General features: G+C 50.0%; 1 protein-coding gene across 1 annotated transcript in view; it reads right to left on the bottom strand.

Moving 5' to 3' along the window:
* The window catches only part of LOC137302556 (calmodulin-binding transcription activator 2-like), a 137,210-nt gene that overhangs the window by 42,911 nt on the left and 74,438 nt on the right, over positions 1–19,861 (bottom strand). Inside the window, exon 11 of the mRNA XM_067972298.1 lies at positions 2,909–3,027. Coding sequence (XP_067828399.1) covers positions 2,909–3,027 — 119 coding nt within the window. The remainder of the gene's footprint in view (positions 1–2,908; positions 3,028–19,861) is intronic.

Below are 19,861 nucleotides of genomic sequence, written 5' to 3'. Positions count from 1 at the left end.
GTAAACAATGTGGAGAATAGTAACAGACTTCAGGAGGACAGAGACAGACTGGGGAATCATAGAAATTTACAAAAGGAGGCCATTTGGCCCATCGTGTCTGTGCCAGCTGAAAATGAGCCACCCAGCCTAATCCCACTTTCCAGCACTCGGTCCGTAGCCCTGTGGGTTACAGCACTTCAGGTGCACATCCAGGTACTTTTTAAATGCGATGAGGGTTTCTGCCTCTCCCACCCTCTCAGGCAGTGAGTTCCAGACCCCCCACCACCCTCTGGGTGAAAACATTTCTCCTCAGCTCCCCTCTAATCCTCCTACTAGTCACTTTAAATCTCTGCCCCCTGGTTATTGACCTCTCAGCTAAAGGATATAGGTCCTAGAATCATAGAAAATGTATGGCACAGGAGGAGGCCATTCTGCCCATCACATCCATGTCCGTCCTATCCCCTCTATCTAGGCACCTCATAATTTTATACACCTCAATTAAATCGCCTCTCAGCCTCCTCTGTTCCAAAAAAACCAACCCCAGCCTATCCAATCTTTTCCCATAGCTAAAATTCTCCAGTCCTGGCAACAACCTCGTAAATCTCCTCTGCACGCTCTCCAGTGCAATCACACCTTTCCTGTAATGTGGTGACCAGAACTGTACACAGTACTCAAGCTGAGGCCTAACCAGTGTTTTATACAGTTCTAGTATAACCTCCCTGCTCTTATATTCTGTGCCTCAGCTAATAAAGGAAAGTATCCCGTATGCCTTCTTAACCACCTGTCCTGCTACCTTCAGGGATCTGTGGACATGCACTCCAAGGTCCCTCACTTCCTCTACACCTCTCAGTATCCTCCCATTTATTGAGTACTCCCTTGCCTTGTTTGCCCTCCCCAAATGCATTTCCTCACACTTCTCTGGATTGAATTCCATTTGTCACTTTTCTGCCCACCTGACCAGTCCATTGATATCTTCCTGCAGTCTACAGCTTTCCTCCTCACTATCAACCACATGGCCAATTTTTGTATCATCTGCAAACTTCTAAATCATTGATATATACCACAAAAAGCAAGGGACCCAGTACTGAGCCCTGCGGACCCCCTGGAAACAGCCTTCCAGTCACAAAAACACTTGTCAACCATTACCCTTTGCTTCCTGCCACTGAGCCAATTTTGGATCCAATTTGCCACTTTCCCTTGGATCCCATGGGCTTTTACTTTTCTGACCAGTCTGCCATGTGGGACCTTGTCAAAAGCCTTGCTAAAATCCATGTAGACTACATCAAATGCACAACCCTCATTGAATTTTTTGAGGAGGTAACAAGGAGGGTCAATCAAGTTAGTCAGGCACAACCTTCCCGTAACAAATCCATGCTGATGGTCCATGATTAATCCGTGCCTTTCTAAATGACGATTAATACTGTCCCTCAGAATTGTTTCCAATAATTTGCCCACTACCAAAGTTGGGTTGACTGGCCTGTAATTACTCAGTCCATCCCTTTCTCTCTGGTGAAATGGGCAGACACATAGCAGATTAAATTTAACACAGAAAAGTGTGAAGTGATGCATTTTGGTAAGAAGAATGAGAGGCAATATAAACTAAATGTACGATTTTGAAGGGGGTGCAGGAACAGGGAGATCTGGGGGTGTACCTACGCAAATCTTTGAAGGTGGCAAGACATGATGAGAATGTTGTTAAAAAACCATACGGGGTCCCTGGCTTTATTAATAGAGGCATAGAGTACAAAAGCAAGGAAATTATGTTAAACCTTTATAAATCACTGGTTAGGCCTCAGCTGGAGTATTGTGTCCCATTCTGGGCCCCACACTTTAGGAAGGATGTCAAGGCCTTGGAGAGGGTGCGGAGGAGATTTACAAGAATGGTCCCAGGGATGTGGGACTTCAGTTATGTGGAGAGACTGGAGAAGCTGGGATTGTTCTCCTTAGAATAGAGAAGGTTAAGGGGAGATTTAATAAAGGTCTTCAAAATCATAAAGGGTTTTAATGGAGTAAATAAGGAGAAACTGTTTCCAGTGAGCAGGAGGGTCGGTAACCAGAGGACACAGATTTAAGGTAATTGGCAAAAGAACCAGAGGGGAGATGAGGAGAATTTTTTTAATGGAATTTTTCTGATCTGGAATGCGCTGCCTGAAAGGGCAGTGGAAGCAGATTCAATAATAACTTTCAAAAGGGAATTGGATAAATACTTGAAGGGGGAATTTGCAGGGCTATGGGGAAAAAGCAGGGGAGTGGGATTAATTGGATAGCTCTTTCATAGAGCCAGCACAGGCACGATGGGCCGAATGGCCTCCTTCTGCGCTGTAAGATTCTATGATTCTATAAACTTTTCTTGTATTCCCTTGAGTTAACAAGGTTGAGGGGTGATCTAATCGAGGTGTTTAAAATTCAATAGGGTAGATAGAGAAACTATTTCTGTTGGCGAGGGAATGCAGAGCAAGAGGGCGCAATCTTAAAATGAGACCTAGACCATTCAGGAGTGAAATCAGGAAGCACCTTTTCACACAATGGGCAGTGGGAATCTGGAACTCTCTTCCCCCAAAAGGCTGAGGAGGCTGGGGGTCAACTGAAATTTTCAAGACTGAGATCGATAGATTTTTGTTGGGTAAGGGGACCGAGGGATACGGAGCAAAGGCGGGTAAATGGAGTTAAGGATCAGATCAGCCGTGATATAATAGAATGGCAAAGCAGGCCCGAGGGATGAATGCGTTTCCTATGATCAGGAACAGCAAATTATTTACTGATTCAGTACAACGATGGGTTTAAACCCTCAATACACAGCGCTGTCAGATCCAACTGTACTGTACAGAAATGTCACTGTTTCAACATTTCCACTCTAACATACTTCACTCTTCACAACTGAGCTTAGTGACGGTCACAGGTTGTGCAGACGGGGACTATGCTACACTACCTGGATGTGCATCTTGTCTCCCGCTGCCCCTTTCTGCTGCTGGGTTGAAGCAGTCATCTCGGCCATTCGCTTCTCCATCTGCTCCAGACGCTCCAGGATCGACATCCTGAACTGGTTGTCTGAAAAACAGAAATGCAGGACAAGGTTAGACCGAGCACACCGGGAGGGCCTCGAATACACCTCCTCCTCCTCCTCCTCCTCCTCCCGGTTCTACAGGTACCAGCCATCTTCCAGTACCTCACCCAAGTGGCCACTGTTCATGAGTGAGCCAAGATAGCAAGTTTCAGCCAAGGTATTTGGCCATGTCGGGGTCGGGGGGGGGGAGGGGTGGCGTTGAGGGAGAGTGAAAGAGGCAATTGTGTAATATAGGGGTACAGTACTCATGGGTACAGGTCTGTCACTGTATAACACTGGGGTACAGTACTGGTGGGTACAGGTCTGTCACTGTATAACACTGGGGTACAGTACTGGTGGGTACAGGTCTGTCACTGTATAACACTGGGGTACAGTACTGGTGGGTACAGGTCTGTTACTGTTTAACACTGGGGTACAGTACTGGTGGGTACAGGTCTGTCACTGTATAACACTGGGGTACAGTACTGGTGGGTACAGGTCTGTCACTGTATAACACTGGGGTACAGTACTGGTGGGTACAGGTCTGTCACTGTATAACACTGGGGTACAGTACTCATGGGTACAGGTCTGTTACTGTTTAACACTGGGGTACAGTACTGGTGGGTACAGGTCTGTTACTGTATAACAGGGGTACAGTACTGGTGGGTACAGGTCTGTCACTGTATAACACTGGGGCACAGTACTGGTGGGTACAGGTCTGTTACTGTATAACAGGGGTACAGTACTGGTGGGTACAGGTCTATCACTGTATAACACTGGGGTACAGTACTGGTGGGTACAGGTCTATCACTGTATAACACTGGGGTACAGTACTGGTGGGTACAGGTCTGTCACTGTTTAACACTGGGGTACAGTACTGGTGGGTACAGGTCTGTTACTGTATAACAGGGGTACAGTACTGGTGGGCACAGGTCTGTCACTGTATAACACTGGGGTACAGTACTGGTGGGTACAGGTCTGTCGCTGTATAACACTGGGGTACAGTACTGGTGGGTACAGGTGTGTCACTGTATAACACTGGGGTACAGTACTGGTGGGTACAGGTCTGTTACTGTATAACACTGGGGTACAGTACTGGTGGGTACAGGTCTGTCACTGTATAACACTGGGGTACAGTACTGGTGGGTACAGGTCTGTCACTGTATAACAGGGGTACAGTACAGGTGGGTACAGGTCTGTCACTGTATAACACTGGGGTACAGTACTGGTGGGTACAGGTCTGTCACTGTATAACAGGGGTACAGTACAGGTGGGTACAGGTCTGTCACTGTATAACATGGGTACAGAACTGGTGGGTACAGGTCTGTCACTGTATAACACAGAGGTACAGTACTGGTGGGTACAGGTCTGTCACTGTATAACACTGGGGTACAGTACTGGTGGGTACAGGTCTGTCACTGTATAACACTGGGGTACAGTACTGGTGGGTACAGGTCTGTCACTGTATAACAGGGGTACAGTACAGGTGGGTACAGGTCTGTCACTGTATAACATGGGTACAGAACTGGTGGGTACAGGTCTGTCACTGTATAACACAGAGGTACAGTACTGGTGGGTACAGGTCTGTCGCTGTATAACACTGGGGGTACAGTACTGGTGGGGACAGGTCTGTCACTGTATAACACTGGGGTACAGTACTGGTGGGTACAGGTCTGTCACTGTATAACACTGGGGTACAGAACTGGTGGGTACAGGTCTGTCACTGTATAACACTGGGGTACAGTACTTGTGGGTACAGGTCTGTCACTGTATAACACTGGGGTACAGTACTGGTGGGTACAGGTCTGTCACTGTATAACATGGGTACAGAACTGGTGGGTACAGGTCCGTCACTGTATAACACTGGGGTACAGGACTGGTGGGTACAGGTCTGTCACTGTATAACATGGGTACAGTACTGGTGGGTACAGGTCTGTCACTATAATACTGGGGTACAGTACTGGTGGGTACAGGTCTGTCACTGTATAACACTGGGGTACAGTACTGGTGGGTACAGGTCTGTCGCTGTATAACACTGGGGTACAGTACTGGTGGGTACAGGTCTGTCACTGTATAACACTGGGGTACAGTACTGGTGGGTACAGGTCTGTCACTGTATAACACTGGGGTACAGTACAGGTGGGTACAGGTCTGTCACTGTATAACACTGGGGTACAGTACTGGTGGGTACAGGTCTGTCACTGTATAACACTGGGGTACAGTACTGGGGGGTACAGGTCTGTCACTGTATAACACTGGGGTACAGTACTGGTGGGTACAGGTCTGTCACTGTATAACACTGGGGTACAGTACTGGTGGGTACAGGTCTGTCACTGTATAACACTGGGGTACAGTACAGGTGGGTACAGGTCTGTCACTGTATAACACTCGGGTACAGTACAGGTGGGTACAGGTCTGTCACTGTATAACACTGGGGTACAGTACAGGTGGGTACAGGTCTGTCACTGTATAACACTGGGGTACAGTACTGGTGGGTACAGGTCTGTCACTGTATAACACTGGGGTACAGTACTGGGGGGTACAGGTCTGTCACTGTATAACACTGGGGTACAGTACTGGTGGGTACAGGTCTGTCACTGTATAACACTGGGGTACAGTACTGGTGGGTACAGGTCTGTCACTGTATAACACTGGGGTACAGTACAGGTGGGTACAGGTCTGTCACTGTATAACACTGGGGTACAGTACAGGTGGGTACAGGTCTGTCACTGTATAACACTGGGGTACAGTACAGGTGGGTACAGGTCTGTCACTGTATAACACTGGGGTACAGTACAGGTGGGTACAGGTCTGTCACTGTATAACACTGGGGTACAGTACTGGTGGGTACAGGTCTGTCACTGTATAACACTGGGGTACAGGTCTGTCACTGTATAACACTGGGGTACAGTACTGGTGGGTACAGGTCTGTCACTGTATAACACTGGGGTACAGTACTGATCCCATTACAGTCCACATATTACAGTCCAGTTGGAAGTTCACACAGAGTATCCTACAGAACACGTTGTTCCAGTCATAATGCAATATGAATTCTATTCCGTGAATGGAGTTATTTTTGTTCCTATGAGTAAGGCTGCAGCACTCGAATGATACTCGACCTCTGCGAACGTTTGTGCACCAGAGGTTTTATTTTCTGATTTGATCTTGGTCACATTCCCATTGTGCCGTGCTGTGCCCTGCAAAAGCAATAATGACGACAGAAATGGTTTTCAGTCCCAGCAGTGTGAGGAAGGTGCTCCTATAGAGCCCCACTGTGCAACACTCCCCACAATTGGAGAATACGGCATGGCTGCCTGTCAACGACCATCCCATAGTTCGTGCTGGGGCCTGAAAGTATGCTCACACTAACAGCACCTGTGCCAATTTTCTATCACATCTTTAATCGCTCAATATTAACGGGGTAACAGCTGACACACCATTTCAATGACCACTGTGTTATCTCTCAGGATGAGTCTGGTTTGCGTCTCTTGTGCGTGTGGAACGGGCTTGTAAAGCCAATCACAGGTGAGAATCACGACCTCAGTCCGCACACATAACTTGCTCTGACTGAGCCCCCGAGTGTTGCATCGTCTCTTTGAGATTCTCTTGACCTCAGCCTCACTCTGTACTGTCATGTACCTTGCCACATCTTACTGCGTCCCTCACTTTTACTTTGATATCTGTGGACATACCCAGTGTGCTGCGTTACGTACAATCTATCGCATACGCACACAGTTAACACTCCCTCCTTTGAGAATGGCAGACAAGGTATGCAGTCTAAACAGGTGACTGAACCGCCTGTGGACAACAGGAAGTAATGAGACTGGGGTAGGATGTGGCAGCTTTACTCTACGTATGTAAGGAGACGCACAACCACCAGGTTATAGTCCAACAGCTTTATTTGAAATCACAAGTTTTCGGAGCTTTGCTCCTTCGTCAGGTGAAGTGTTACTCTACGTATGCTGAGATCTCAAGTTGTAAAATATAGAAAGCTTGAAGTAGCTTTCATTGTTCTCCACACACACAAAGATGCCTTTTGCAATCACTAAACAAGCTGCAATTTAAAACATTTACACTTTCCCTCCCCACCCCACTTCTCCCATCTTTGTTACATTTAAAAAGAATCTCTGCCTAAATATCACACACCTTCCCTGTCCCACTCCGTTACAACACGTTCATGCACCCTGTACCTAGGCACCCCATCTCACACTCAGTATGGCTCCTTCCTTAGGACAGTCTGCAGGTTAGGTGGGGAAATCCTATGCCCCCACCACTCCACGGCATATGATGCAAGAGATGCAACTCTAGGCTGGCTCTCCAAACTTGGGCACTTTTAAACCAAGAGTTGTATCACTTCATCCAGTGGTATTGAGCGGATGAAAGGTAGACTGACAGTACCATGCAGACTGTGAGCTGCCAGCCGATCACTGCAGCATCTCTTTCCCGAGTACCCGACAGGTGACTTCAGGTCATTTTCATTCATTCAAAATCCACCAACCAGCAACTTGGTGTGAGTCAGAACTAGCTCCTTCAGGAAGTACAGCACTCACGCTGCATTACAGTCAGTCAATTAACAGATTCAAAGAGAATTGGACTGAACTTTTAAACCAAAGTAAAATACACACAAGGGGGAGACAATTTCAAAGGTGGAATCTCTAAACACTGAACACCATCAAGGCTGCAAAACTTCAGCTCAGCTCCTGTCTGCAAACGCTGCACAGACAGGTCTGCCAACATACCTTCCTTCCCTTGTTCCATCTCCTCCTGTGGGTTTGGACGCACGCAAAGCTCACAACTACAGGAAGTTTGCCTCCTTCACTCCAGTTAGTTTGGTTTTTTCCCCCGTTGCTCCGTATCCAAAGAGTAAATAAAAAAGGTTTTAAAAAAAAATGTCAACAGAAAGATGCTGTGGACAGGACGTGACTGTCAGCTCACCTGCCCATCTCTTTACGATTAACAAGGGAGGGAAACTAGAAACCTGCATTTAAAAAAAAGATGTAAAAGAGGCACGATACAGAGAGAATTGTCAGGGGCTGTCGGGACTTCTCAGCAGATCATGGAGAAAGAGCAGCTGAGTAGAAGCAAGACAGATAACTGGAGGAGCAGGGACTAGCAGTCCCGCTAAATGTCACGTGCGCTGATGGTGAGACGGCCTGATCCACCTTGTGTACCTCACCACGGCCAACGACCAGGAGGCAGCTCTTTTATCTCCATTCAAAGTTATTCTCCAAAGAGGGAAGGAAGAAACCTTCTCTCTTATCCTCTGCAGAGTGTTGCACTTACTCCTGCATTATGACAAATCAAAGGCCCTCCTTCTCTCTCCTCCCCCCTCCTCCCTGTACCAAAATAGCCACAAGTGAAGCCGGGCTGTACCGACTAGCCAGCCAGCCAGCCAGCCAGTCAGTCTGCCCCACCCATCCCCCCCCATATCCAGGCTAGTCTTTAAGTCAATCCCTTAATGAGCTCACTGCCACATGCAAAGCTGCTGTTGATAGACAGGAGGAGTCCATCGACAGATTCCATTAAAACTTTGTGAAGGGGAGGGGGGTGGAAGAGATGAGAGACGGTGAGCCCTCTGCAATTGCAGAGAAAGCCTGTAACTGGATCAGCCTGTCCTGTACTAGTGTGTACTTCAGCTGCTCTGGGAACATAAGCTCTGGGTATTTCACATGCAACAACGTATTCCCTTTAACTACAAGTTGGGAGTAGGCAATGTGTCCAAAATTACATTTTCTATTCCCGATACAAGAATAACGGGTTTTGCACAAACCTATAAACACACAATTCTCTCACCATGACTGCAATTATTACTATAAACTCGTCAACCTCCCTTGGGCTGGAAAGCCACTTCTCCATAGAAAGAAAGGCACATTTCTCCAGCCCCTTTCACCACCTCAGGACCTCCCAAAATGTTTTACAGCCAATTAAGTACTTTTTTGAAGTGTAGTCACTGTTGTAATGTAGGAAACGAGGCAGCCAAATTGCACACAGCAAGATCCCACAAACAGCAATGTGATAATGACCAGGTCATCTGTTTTTAGTGATGTTGTTTGAGGGATAAATATTGGCCCCAGGACACCGGGGAGAACTCCCCTGCTCTTCTTCCAATAGTGGCTGTGGGATCGTTTACACCACCTGAGAGGGCAGACAGGGCCTCGGTTTAACATCTCACCCAAACATCTCGTGGTTCTTAGGAGTTGCACTTGATTCACTTCTTTCTGGTGCCTTATGGAGAACAGTACTAGGTGAGGTGGAAATGGGCAAAGAGTTGCCCTGGGAGGCCGGTGTAGAGCCTAACTCCCAAAATCAGCACCAAGATAGAACAGCACCTGAGAATTCACACTCAAATAAACACCATTAGTGTACATGCTCATTTTAGAACTAAAACATTAAACTAAAAATTACCCACAGCCCTTACAGAAATTGTATTCTATGTCCTTTACTTACAATTTAAAAACTAAACAGCAAGTTAATACTTCAGTTGTGTCCTTTCAGTTTTTAATTTCCAATCGACAAAGTATCTGTCAACGCTGAAGGGATTCCCGCAGAGACTGACCCCTACCATCGTACGCACATTACTCTCATTCTCCTCCCACTCTAACTCAGATAAGGGTAACACTGGATATAATCAAACGATGGCACACACTGCACACTCATACCTTGTGCTTCAGTCGCTGCCATGTGACGGAAAGTGACAAAGTGCTGACTGCAGCAACAACACAGGGCACGATGAAAAGGGAGCAAGAATACACAGAGCAAGCCCCATGTCCGTACAGCTCGGTACCACAGCAACTGCTGCAGCACAGATATCACTTGTAAAGTACTGCCGTCTGCCTATTATAAATAGTGACCATAGGGTCAGGTGGGGTCCCAGAGCATACAATGTTTATCAGTGGATTCTCCCAATGGCTCAATCGGAAATGAATGACCTGGTCGGTACTGCTGGTGGGTACTGTGTGGAGTTTGCTGATCTCAGCTGTGTCCTACAATGAACCTCAGCGCCCTGGGCCACGGAGGCAGCTTTCTGTCTTTGGTCAAACAGACAATTCTTTCCCCGTAACTGCAATTATTAATATAAACGCGTCAACTTTCCTTGAGCTGGAGACCCACTTCTCTAAAGCTGGAAGGCAGCATCAGTTGGTTTAAAAACCCGACAAACTTTATCAAGTTTTCCGTACTTGTAATTTTTAGATAGCAACTCACTCACCTTCGAAGCAGGGTTATCCCAGGTAACAAACAATATGCTAGTCTGCTACTGAGGTCAGACTGTAACCCTTTAAGACCATAAGTGTAATTATCCTTAAGTATACAGAGCCTCAGGCCCTCTTCAAAGTCTGCCTGCATTGTTTTTTTGTAAAACCACCTGCTCTGTGGTGGGACTGTTGACTGGCAGGCTCGGGTCTGGAGCACGGGTCTGATGTATAATTGCAAACCTGGCTGCGCCTGTACACGGCCACATTAGCAGATTTAAACTGGCCAATCCAGGTAAACATAGCTGTTAATGAGCTAAAGTCATCCACAGAACTGCGTGTAAATGTCAGGCTCCAGTTCAATGACTGCCCTTCCCTTCCTCTAGACCTGTTTTTGCCTCTGTAACTCAGTGACAGTTTGGATTGTGAAGGATGCAGCCTAGGGGGAAGATTTTGTTATTTATATACAATACTAACAGATCACCCCTGGCACTGTGCTCACCTCAAACATTACCCTCTCTTCTCCCTTTCAGATGCTGACATACCTGCTCTGTCTTCTCACTGTGTTTCTGAAGAGAGGATTAGAAAGAAGGGGGGCTGTGGGAGCAGCTCACCCCAGATTTCCCACTCCCCTGCCCTACAGTTGATGGTCTGGGGCAGTCTTGAACATGGGAGGGAAAAATATCAATAGTGATCACTGAAGAAAAGGTCTCTGTTCATCACACAGCTTCACAAAATCTTCCTTACATTTCACTTCAGCCCCGCCCCCCTGCCCAATAAAATCCAACTTTACCAAAAACAAAATCCCTCTCCCACTCCCTGTGTCTGAACACTGCCCAAACTCCTTAAATAAAAGTTGTCAAGGACCGACAGTCTGTCCCAGATACTTGGGAAGGATGTTGTTGAGTTGTCCTAATTAGGCTGTGCAGTCTACTGCCCTTAGGGAAATTCCTGATAAGAGTCACTATTGATAAGCAAATAAATGATAAACATAATCTTTGCTCTACAGAATTGGAGAGCTGTGAACTAAGGGAGCCACTAAATACGGAGGATGATACAGTCCAATAAATCTGGAATGAGTGGATGTTTTAGCTGCGAGTTTTGCAGCAGTAATTCCATCAAGTGCCTGCAATGACGTCACAGATGGTAAGACTGAATCTGGAGACAGTATCACTGCTCTACACTTGCTGGCGGCTCCCAGCTATTCTTATTACTGCATGCCTCCATGTGTCTATACTACGTCTGTGTCAATGGATAACACAGTGCTGTGGTGTTGTACAGCCCCTTCGACTATTCAAATACACACTGCAGCCAAAGTCACCGGTGGTGATGGGGGTAGATTCGGAAACTCAGCAAACTGCCCTGTCCTGGATGGTGTTGTGTTTCGAGTATTGTTGCAGCTGAGCCCATCCAGGTGAGTGGAGAGTATTCCATCGCACCTCTGACTTGTGCCTTGCAGGTGGTGGAGAGGCTTTGAGGGGGCTCAGGAGGTGAGGCGCTCGTTCCCGAGTGCCCAGTCTCTGACCCACTCTTGTAGCTGATGTGACTGGTCCAGTTAAGCTTCTGGTCAGTGATGATCCCCTAGATATTGATAGTGATGAACTTGGTGATGCTGGAGGTAGCTGAGCTTTGTCTTCTTCGACGTGGTCATTGCCTAGTACCTATGTGGCATGAATGTTACCAGCAACTAATCAGCCCAAGCCTGGATGCTCTCCAGGTCCTGCTGAAGGCTGACATGGGCTCCTTCATTATTGGAGGAGCAATGATTGGAGCTAAGCTCGATGGTACCATCAGTGAACAGCCCCACTCCTGACCTCCTGATGGAGGGAAGGTCATTGATGAAGCAGCTGAAGATGGTTGGGCCGAGGACACTGCCCTGAGGAACTCCTGCAGCAATGTCCTAGGGCTGAGATGATTGGCCTCTGACAAACACAACCATCTTCCTCTGTGCTAGGTGTGACTCCAGCCCCTGGGCAGTTTTCCCGATGACCCCCCAGGGACCTCAGTTTTGCTAGGGCTCTTTGGTGCCATACTAAGTTGGATGGTTCTTTATGTCGACAGCGGCTTCTCTTGCCACTGCTCTGCCATTCAGCTCTTGCATCTACGGCTGTGACAAAGTCTGGAGCCCAGTGGTTCTGGCAGAAACCGAACTGAGCACCAGTGAAGAGGGTGATGGTGAGTAGGTGCCACTTATCAGCACAACTGATGACTGTTTCTGCAGCTGAACATCAGCTGAAGTACCTCCTCCTAACAGTATTTATGGCAGGGACAGGACCGTGCTTAGTTGTGATGCCTGGATGGTTGAATGGCTTGCTGGCACTCACTGCTGAGGCTCACGCAAGAAGAGAGGCCTCTTGGATGCGGTTTCGGAGGTTACTAATAATCATGGAACTGGACTCCAGCAGGTGCCAGCACATTGAGGAGATACAATTGGAAAGGGGAGGGATAAAAGGTGTTGTCTGCATACAGAAACTTGTTCACAGAATCAGCTGCCCACAGTACAAACAAAGGATGCTGTACAGGACTGGGGTCGGGTGACAGCACTGCAGCAACATATCCTGAAGCCGTTTCTGACACTCCAAAGACTGACAGGTGAAGAATGGCTGTGTGGACACGTGGGATGGAGCCTGGTGGCCTGGGGAACCATCCATCAACAAGAGTCAGCGCAGAGAGGAGCAGAGAAAATGGGGCAGGAAACACAGAGAGAAAACCAGCAGCAAGTCTAAGTGCAAAAGTCCAGGTTTGCTGCACAGAATGTTCCCCGGCAGCAGCAAGACTGCTCGGTGACGCAGGACAGAGTACGGAGCATGGCAGCTCATGGACATACAACAGAGCCATATCTGCCCTTCAACACCCAGCATGGTTTGGATTTCAAACTGCTGACACAGGCCAGAATGAAGCATGTACTCGGAGACACAGCAACATGGCAACAGTGCCAGACTAAACTCTGATAAAAGGGGAGATGTCAACAGGAGCCTTAATAAAGAAACTGTCTGAATGGTAATGAGCTCCCCGGTATGGCATGTTAAAACCAAGTTCCATCAGCCTGGGGGATTAAACATCACACAACGCTGCTTTGTTCTCACAAGCCAGCTATTCAAAGGCAGACGTTAGAATTATATTTTAAGCTCTGTAACCTTTCAGCAGAACATACAAGGGTCTCAGTGCCTCACCTGGTCATGAACCCAAACACGGCCATTATCAAACATCCCCACACACAGACCACTCCACTTTCCCGCATGCTGGATCCAGTTTTAGTCACGTGATTCACCGTTTCTTTTCCTCTGTGTAAATCACCTCCTGCGACTCCATGTTTTTTCTCAACTCGTGCGTCTACTTTTTAACCTGTACTTTCCTGAGGGCACTAAACCGTCCCAGGGCACAGGTCCCAGAGGGGGCACAGCCAGCGGCTGCCCACAGTACCTCGCCCAGCGGCCGTTCCTTGTGCTTGGATCTAGACAGGGAGAAGTTACAGGCGAGTCCCATCCTGCTCTCATCTGATATCCAGGGCAGGAGTCACTGGATAGCGATCAGGAGCAGGGACTGTGACACAAGATAACTTTCCTCCCCTTTCCCATTCCTGGCTTGCTCACTGTTGTGTATCATTAATGATGGGGGCAGCCGGCAGTATCGGGGGTTAAAGGTGGAATGGCTGAATCACTGACAGCGGATGGTTCAAAATGGTAGCTACTAAGATCAAATCTACCAAAGTTATAGGGAAGGTAAATATTCACCGACAAATGGGCAGAGGTGCAGAATACAATCCCCAAAACACCGGCAAAAATCTTACATTCCGTGTAATAAAAGTGGAATTGGGCTTATTCAGTCACCAGGAATGAGTTGCTCCGAGACATAAGAACAAAAGAAATAGGAACAGGAGTAGGCCATTCGGCCCCTCGAGCCTGCTCCACCATTCAATAAGATCATGACTGATCAACTATATATATTAATTATATATATTATATACACATGAGGAAAGTGCTGTCAATGTATCACAGCCTCATGGGTTGGGAAAGGTCCATCACAGACTAGCTGCTTCGGTCCTCACCCCTTGTCCATGCATACAGACCCCAACAGGGGTTAGCGGCTGATATTCACCTCCCATCATGTTAACCACAGTTCGGTGGGTAGCACCCCCCCTCTCGGAGTCACAAAGTTGTGAGTTTGAGCCCCATTCCAGAGTCTTGAGTCCCATAATCCAGGCCGACACTCTCGGTGCAGTTCTGAGGGAGCGCTGCACTGTCGGAGGGTCAGTACTGAGGGAGCGCTGCACTGTCGGAGGGTCAGTACTGAGGGAGCGCTGCACTGTCGGAGGGTCAGTACTGAGGGAGCGCTGCGCTGTCGGAGAGTCAATACTGAGGGAGCGCTGCACTGTCGGAGGGTCGGTACTGAGGGAGCGCTGCACTGTCGGAGGGTCGGTTCTGAGGGAGCGCTGCACTGTCGGAGGGTCGGTACTGAGGGAGCGCCGCACTGTCGGAGGGTCGGTACTGAGGGAGCGCCGCACTGTCGGAGGGTCGGTGCTGAGGGAGCGCCGCACTGTCGGAGGGTCAGTACTGAGGGAGCGCTGCACTGTCGGAGGGTCAGTACTGAGGGAGCGCTGCACTGTCGGAGGGTCAGTACTGAGGGAGCACTGCACTGTCGGAGGACTCGTCTTTCAGATGAGACGTTAAACCGAGGCCCCGTCTGCCCTCTCAGGTGGATGTAGAAGATCCCACGACCACTATTTCGAAGAAGAGCAGGGGGAGTTCTCCCCGGTGTCCTGGGGCCAATATTTATCCCTCAACCAACATCACTAAAAAAAACAGATGATCGGGTCATTATCACATTGCTGTTTGTGGGATCTTGCTGTGCGCAAATTGGTTGCCGCGTTTCCTACATTACAACAGTGTCTACAAGTCTTTCTTTCCCTGGTGCGGAGGTGCTGAGGTGAATGGTATATGCCCATTACTGCCCCAATCAACTTAACACAGAGAGGGTGGGACCTGTGGTTGTTAGTCAGTATGGAGGGGCAGAGAAAACGGGAGAGTGACACTGGGCTGCTAACTTCGAATTACCGAGTGACTCCACACGTCTCCATCATCACTCGAGTTGCTTCGATCCTTGTGGACCGACCCCAAGGGCCACGTCCCTGAGCTGTAACTTTTCTCTGTAATTTGGGGTTTCCCCAGATTGTAAACAGGCTCAGTGCTGATTCAAGCTAATATCAAGGGAGAGGGAGAGGGAAAGGGCTGGAAACACACACAGGGCAGTCGGCACCTTTGGAGAAACACACAGGTTAATCCTTTGGGTTAAGACCCTTTGTCACAACTGGCAGATCGGAGGCGGACAGACACATGAACACAAACCAGAAAAGGGGACGGGGAAATATTTATACACGGGGGGGGGGGGCATTATGAGTGGAATGATGTCATTGATCATCTCAATCAAATAATGGACAGAAACATTAAGATACTGAAGAGAGAAAGGGAGTTATAAACGGCCACGCAGAGGGGAAATTCGAGAAAATGGGAGAGATGCAAAACCTGGGGGTCAGGTGTGGAACTAAAAGCAGTTTGAAAATGAGGAGATACCTCAAGGGTAAGTTACTGATGTCCATCTTCAGCCCAGGGGTAACAGGCTGCCTGGGAGAATGAGGCAATGACAGAGGTCAGAGTGGAATGGGAAGGGGAGTGCAAGGTGCAGACAAAGCTTCACACATTACAGCCAGGCAGGAGCTGGTGCAATGGCTCTCCCACCTCCATTTAGAGCGTTTGTACCGTCAGACACGGGACTGTGAGCGTTTGTACCGTCAGACACAGGACTGTGAGCGTTTGTACCGTCAGACACGGGACTGTGAGCGTTTGTACCGTCAGACACGGGACTGTGAGCGTTTGTACGGTCAGACACGGGACTGTGAGCGTTTGTACCGTCAGACACGGGACTGTGGGCGTTTGTACCGTCAGACACGGGACTGTGAGCGTTTGTACGGTGAGACACGGGACTGTGAGCGTTTGTACCGTCAGACACGGGACTGTGAGCGTTTGTACCGTCAGACACGGGACTGTGAGCGTTTGTACCGTCAGACACAGGACTGTGAGCGTTTGTACCGTCAGACACGGGACTGTGAGCGTTTGTACCGTCAGACACGGGACTGTGAGCGTTTGTACGGTCAGACACGGGACTGTGAGCGTTTGTACCGTCAGACACGGGACTGTGGGCGTTTGTACCGTCAGACACGGGACTGTGAGCGTTTGTACCGTCAGACACGGGACTGTGAGCGTTTGTACCGTCAGACACGGGACTGTGAGCGTTTGTACCGTCAGACACGGGACTGTGAGCGTTTGTACCGTCAGACACGGGACTGTGAGCGTTTGTACCGTCAGACACGGGACTGTGAGCGTTTGTACGGTGAGACACGGGACTGTGAGCGTTTGTACCGTCAGACACGGGACTGTGAGCGTTTGTACCGTCAGACACGGGACTGTGAGCGTTTGTACCGTCAGACACGGGACTGTGAGCGTTTGTACCGTCAGACACGGGACTGTGGGCGTTTGTACCGTCAGACACGGGACTGTGAGCGTTTGTACCGTCAGACACGGGACTGTGGGCGTTTGTACCGTCAGACACGGGACTGTGAGCGTTTGTACCGTCAGACACGGGACTGTGGGCGTTTGTACCGTCAGACACGGGACTGTGGGCGTTTGTACCGTCAGACACGGGACTGTGGGCGTTTGTACCGTCAGACACGGGACTGTGGGCGTTTGTACCGTCAGACACGGGACTGTGGGCGTTTGTACCGTCAGACACGGGACTGTGGGCGTTTGTACCGTCAGACACGGGACTGTGGGCGTTTGTACCGTCAGACACGGGACTGTGGGCGTTTGTACCGTCAGACACGGGACTGTGAGTGTTTGTACCGTCAGACACGGGACTGTGAGCGTTTGTACCGTCAGACACGGGACTGTGAGCATTTGTACCGTCAGACACGGGACTGTGGGTGTTTGTACCGTCAGACACGGGACTGTGAGCGTTTGTACCGTCAGACACGGGACTGTGGGCGTTTGCACCGTCAGACACGGGACTGTGAGTGTTTGTACCGTCAGACACGGGACTGTGAGCGTTTGTACGGTCAGACACGGGACTGTGAGCGTTTGTACGGTCAGACACGGGGCTGTGGGCGTTTGTACCGTCAGACACGGGACTGTGGGCGTTTGTACCGTCAGACACGGGACTGTGAGCGTTTGTACCGTCAGACACGGGACTGTGGGCGTTTGTACCGTCAGACACGGGACTGTGGGCGTTTGTACCGTCAGACACGGGGCTGTGCAGAGACCACTCTCAATGTGATGCTGGAGTTACCCAATCATATACACATTAGAAGACAGCGTGTGTGTGAGGAATCCGAGCAACTTTGGCCTCTGCTGCCCCGACCCCGTTACTGTTCTCGAGGGCGGGGCTTCCTTCCTACTGTGGGGATTAAAGGAGGCTGGAGACAGTGATGACCATTCACTCACACATCGACTTCCACCACACGCCACATACCAATACTGCCTTTCCTTCTTAAAACCCGGGGAAGGGCCCGGTCCCACAGGGCACCCGGGGAAGGGCCCGGTCCCACAGGGCACCCGGGGAAGGGCCCGGTCCCACAGGGCACCCGGGGAAGGGCCCGGTCCCACAGGGCACCCGGGGAAGGGCCCGGTCCCACAGGGCAGGGCACCCGGGGAAGGGCCCGGTCCCACAGACTGTGATGGCAGAAGAGAGACGATAGAGTAATTGCCTTCACTACAGCGTGCTGTTTGGATGTATGCCCGATGAGGGGTCATGGTCAGTCAGTGATGGTACTGACATTATAATGGGGAGGGGCACCAGGAAAATTATAACATTAGTAGCTGGACAGGGGAATAGAACAAGGGAACAAACGTATGTGACAGAGATTGAATCTGGTACAACATGGGAGGCACTGGGTGAAGCCTCAAGTAAAATCGTGTTATATCATCATAACCTCTCAATAAATTCAAATCACAGATTTGCAACTGTGCCTTACTTGGAAGCAGCATTTTAAACAGGCAGTGAGGCTCTCGGTTAAAGGAACACCTCCCAGTTGTCTGAACACTTCAACAATGACCCATCATCTGAGCTGTACAGGGTCGACCAGAGGCCGGGTAAGGTGAACGCTGCGGTCCTGCAATTGTTGTGGTGTAGAGCTCGGCTTCAGTACAGGAGCAGCAGGGGGTTAACTGGAGACTGGACGGGGGAACAAGCTGCTCCAACAATATCAGCGAGTATTTGTGTAAGCCAAGTATTACTGACAGCTGCGCACTTGTTCAATAATTACTTCAGAAACAATCCTTTTACTTTGGAGAATGTATTTATATCGCGCTCACGCAATGGTTCAGACACACAAAAAGCTAAGTGTAAAAGGACTGCAGTCGGATTAGCGAAAGAGCAGGGTTGGATTGAGCTGGGTGCCAGAGCCATGTTCAATGTAACAGCCAGGCACTGCTGACTCGGTTCAGTTTCAGTCCCCGTCTCCGAATGCCAATCTGTGCACACATCACCCTATAAACTGATTAACTCAATCAACTCGTCATCTGGCAAAACCACTGCTTCCCCCATCAGTGCCCACCAAGGACATGCAGCAGCGCCCGGGCCCAGGGGGGAGCTCCGGGCCCAGGGGGGAGCTCCGGGCCCAGGGGGGAGCTCCGGGCCTGAGATGAATTAGCTGATCTCAGCCGCAGAAGGAGCCTTACAGTTAGTCTCAGCGCACTTGGGCTGCACAGGGTTCCCAGTCCTGGCTGATCCATTTCCCTGTACCCCACTGACCCTCCATGCCCACCGACCACTGAAGCGAGGTTCTGTTGGGCATCCAGTGCCTGTCGAACCCTTTCCCAGTAAATGGCAGTGCCTACTGGGGTCGAGGTAGGGAAAGACGTAAATTCAAGCTGAAACACATGTATACAGTGCGAGTCTGTGCAAGTGCCTGAAATGAGGCAGGGATTTTATTTCAAAGAGAAGAAAATTATAAAGCAGAGCCAACGGACTATCACTGAACAATGTAGGTACGAGCCTGAGAGTAGCAATTCATTGCAGTTATTTTAACATTGATGATAACTATCATCATCACTTGTGCCCCAATCAACAGTTCCAGAACTGCATCAATTAACAAAGTGTCAGGAGGTGCTTTCCAGTGGCTGGTACAGAGACACACGCTCGGGCAGAGGAGAGGGAGCCGGCTCCCCGAGGTCACCGACCCACGGGCTCCCCGAGGTCACCGACCCACGGGCTCCCCGAGGTCACCGACCCACGGGCTCCCCGAGGTCACCGACCCACGGGCTCCCCGAGGTCACCGACCCACGGCCTCCCCGAGGTCACCGACCCACGGCCTCCCCGAGGTCACCGACCCACGGCCTCCCCGAGGTCACCGACCCACGGCCTCCCCGAGGTCACCGAGCCCGGCCTCCCCGAGGTCACCGAGCCCGGCCTCCCCGAGGTCACCGAGCCCGGCCTCCCCGAGGTCTACGACCCACGGCCTCCCCGAGGTCACCGACCCACGGGCTCCCCGAGGTCACCGACCCACGGGCTCCCCGAGGTCACCGAGCCCGGCCTCCCCGAGGTCACCGACCCACGGCCTCCCCGAGGTCGCCGACCCACGGCCTCCCCGAGGTCGCCG

Source organism: Heptranchias perlo, chromosome 35 (genome assembly GCF_035084215.1).
Source record: "Heptranchias perlo isolate sHepPer1 chromosome 35, sHepPer1.hap1, whole genome shotgun sequence".
NCBI lineage: Eukaryota > Metazoa > Chordata > Chondrichthyes > Hexanchiformes > Hexanchidae > Heptranchias > Heptranchias perlo.
The sequence above is the reverse complement of the archived record's forward strand: the minus strand, read 5'-3'. Positions and strand labels throughout refer to the sequence as shown.